At 51.8% G+C, this 2,631-nt stretch overlaps 1 protein-coding gene across 1 annotated transcript; it reads right to left on the bottom strand.

The window, feature by feature from the left end:
• Positions 1 to 1,826: 1,826 nt before the first annotated feature.
• On the bottom strand, positions 1,827 to 2,396 carry LOC112743017 (uncharacterized). Its single transcript, XM_025792251.1, has one exon. The coding sequence runs from the start codon at positions 2,394 to 2,396 to the stop codon at positions 1,827 to 1,829; it is 570 nt and encodes a 189-aa protein (XP_025648036.1).
• Positions 2,397 to 2,631: the final 235 nt, after the last annotated feature.

Genomic DNA, 2,631 nt, shown 5'->3' with positions numbered 1-2,631 from the left:
CGCACTTGAGGGGGTTAAGCCTTATGTTGTGCTTCCGGAGAGACGCGAACACAGTCTTTAGGTCGTTGACTAAGTCTCCCGATTGGCCAGTTTTTACTAAGATGTCATCTACGTACACCTCTACCGACTTCCTGATCAGGTCGCTGAAAACCTTGCTCATCAACCTTTGGTAAGTCGCTCCTGCATTCTTCAATCCGAACGGCATTACCCTGTAGTAGTAAGTGCCACATGGCGTTATAAACGCCGTTTTCTCCTCGTCCAGCTGGTGCATCGGTATCTGGTTATAACCAGAGTACGCGTCTATGAAACTCAGAAAACGATATCCCGCGGCCGCGCCCACTAAAGCATCAATGTTGGGGAGGGGGAAGGAGTCTTTAGGGAATGCCTTGTTGAGGTCCGAGTAGTCTATACACATCCTCTACTTCCCGTTTGGCCTTCTTGACTAGAACTATGTTCGATAGCCAAGTCGAGTAGTCTAGTTCCCAGATGAACCTTGCTTGTAGCAAGCCGGCCGTTTGCTTGGCCACCTCGTTGGTTCTCTCCTAGGACATCTTCCTCGGCCGTTGGGCTACGGGCTTCGCATCTGCTTTTACGGCTAGGCGATGTGACATGAACTGAGGGTCGACCCTCGGCATGTCGACAGGTGTCCAGGCGAACAAGTCGCCGTTTGCTCGAATCATCTCTACCAGGGGCTCTTTCAAATTGTGGGGGAGGTTCCTGTTCACGAAAGTGAACTTGTCCTCCAGTCCCCGACCCTAAACTTTTCCAGGTCTCCTTCAGGCTCTAGTCTCAGTTTGTCATCAATCCTAGCGTCCAGATCGGTTAGGAAGATCCCAGACCCCTCCTTCGACTTCTTCCTTAGGAAAATGTTGGAATTGTCGCACACAACCGCCGTTTCTCCTAAGGGATCCCACCGATCCATCGTCGGTGACAAACTTCATGATCAGCAGCTTAATGCATTAAATTACCGCACAAAACTCATTGATTGTTTTCCTCCCTAGGATAAGGTTGTAAGTCGTGGAGTCCCTTAGGACTACAAACTCCGCCATTAGCGTCCTCTTCCACTGACCTCCTCTGATTGAAACCGGGAGGGAGACTACGCCCGTCAGGTTTAATGAAGTTATCCCCTACGCCGACTACTCCGTGCTGATGAGTTTTCAAGCCGGTTTCTTGGAGGCCCAGGGCGTCAAAAACGTTTCGGAACATGATATTGGAGTCGGCCCCGGTATCAACGAGGATCCACTTGACCAGACCCATTCCAACTCTTGCCGTGATTACCATGGGAGGGTTTTCAGGGATTTCGTCGAACCACCAGTCTTCTGGCCCGAACGATATCGTTGGGCCTTCCTTGTATGAGTTCTTCCTCCGGCTGCTTGACGACACGGCCAAGACTTTCGCGTCCTTTCTTGCTGCAGACTTAGACATGGGGGGTGTCCCTTCTTACTACAACATTGACGATCGTGAGGCCCCAGTCACCGTCTTCGTGGGCGTCTTGCCTCGGCTTCATGGCTCGGCCTTTATTCTCTTCGGAACGGTCGCGTTCTCTCCTCCTCGGTTCCCTTATAAACTGTGGGAACTCCACTAGCTTGCCTTCGCGAATGTCTTGCTCCAAAGCGTCCTTCAAATCGAAGCAATCCCCAATTTTATGGCCGAAGCCTTTATGGTAGTCATAGTACAGGCTTTTGTTCCCGCCTGTTCTATCCTTGAGCTGTCGAGGTTTTGACAAGATGCCCTTATCGGCGATATGCTGGTAGACTTCCGCGATCGGGGCGGTCAGGAGTGTGTAGTTTGTGAACTTTCCGATCCGGGGATACGGCTTGAAAGGCTTAACTGAACCCCCATCTTTGGGATGTTCCTTTGGCCTCTCGTCGTGCCCGGGTTGATGGGGAGGAAGGTGGGCTGGCTAGTTTGTTGGCTACCATAACCTGGCTTACCTCCCTGTCGTTGATATACTCTCTTGACACATTCTGGTTTTCTTCCATGGTCCATACGGGCTTGGTGGTGAGGTTTTTCCTGAAGTCTTCATTTGACAGCCCGTTCGTCAGACATAGGCTGGCCACCGAGTTGGTCAGACCATCAATCTCTAGGCACTCATCGTTGAACCTGTCGAGATACTTCCTTGTCAGTTCCCCGTTTCTTTGAGTCATGCCTAGGAGGTTGATCGGGTGTTTAGCTTTGGCTAAGCGTGTGGTGAACTGTGATAGAAAACCACGTGTTATATCTGAAAAGGTAGCCACGAACTGCTGCGGTAGCACGTTGAACCACCGAATTGCCAGTCCGGCCAAAGTCACAGGAAAAGCACGACATCTCACCGCATCGCCCACACCTTCCAGGTTCATCCTGGCCTCAAAGGCCACTATGTGTTCCTGAGGGTCTTGGGTTCCATCATACCTCATGTCCTTTGACTTGTCGAAGTGTTTTGGTAGCTGGACCTTGAGGATGGAATGGTGGAAAGGGGTCGCCCCTATGATTATGGGGTCTCGTCATCTTCTCGGCCTCTCTCTGCTACTGCCTTGGCTTGCTGAATCGGAGCGGGTTGAACGATGTCAGGCGTAGATCACGGGGTCTTGCCACCTCTGCGATCCTTCCCTGCTTCCGCTCTGGCCCTCTGACTCCGCTTGGGGCGATGGG

This window comes from Arachis hypogaea, chromosome 14 (genome assembly GCF_003086295.3).
Source record: "Arachis hypogaea cultivar Tifrunner chromosome 14, arahy.Tifrunner.gnm2.J5K5, whole genome shotgun sequence".
NCBI lineage: Eukaryota > Viridiplantae > Streptophyta > Magnoliopsida > Fabales > Fabaceae > Arachis > Arachis hypogaea.
This window is presented reverse-complemented; position numbering and strand designations above follow the sequence as displayed.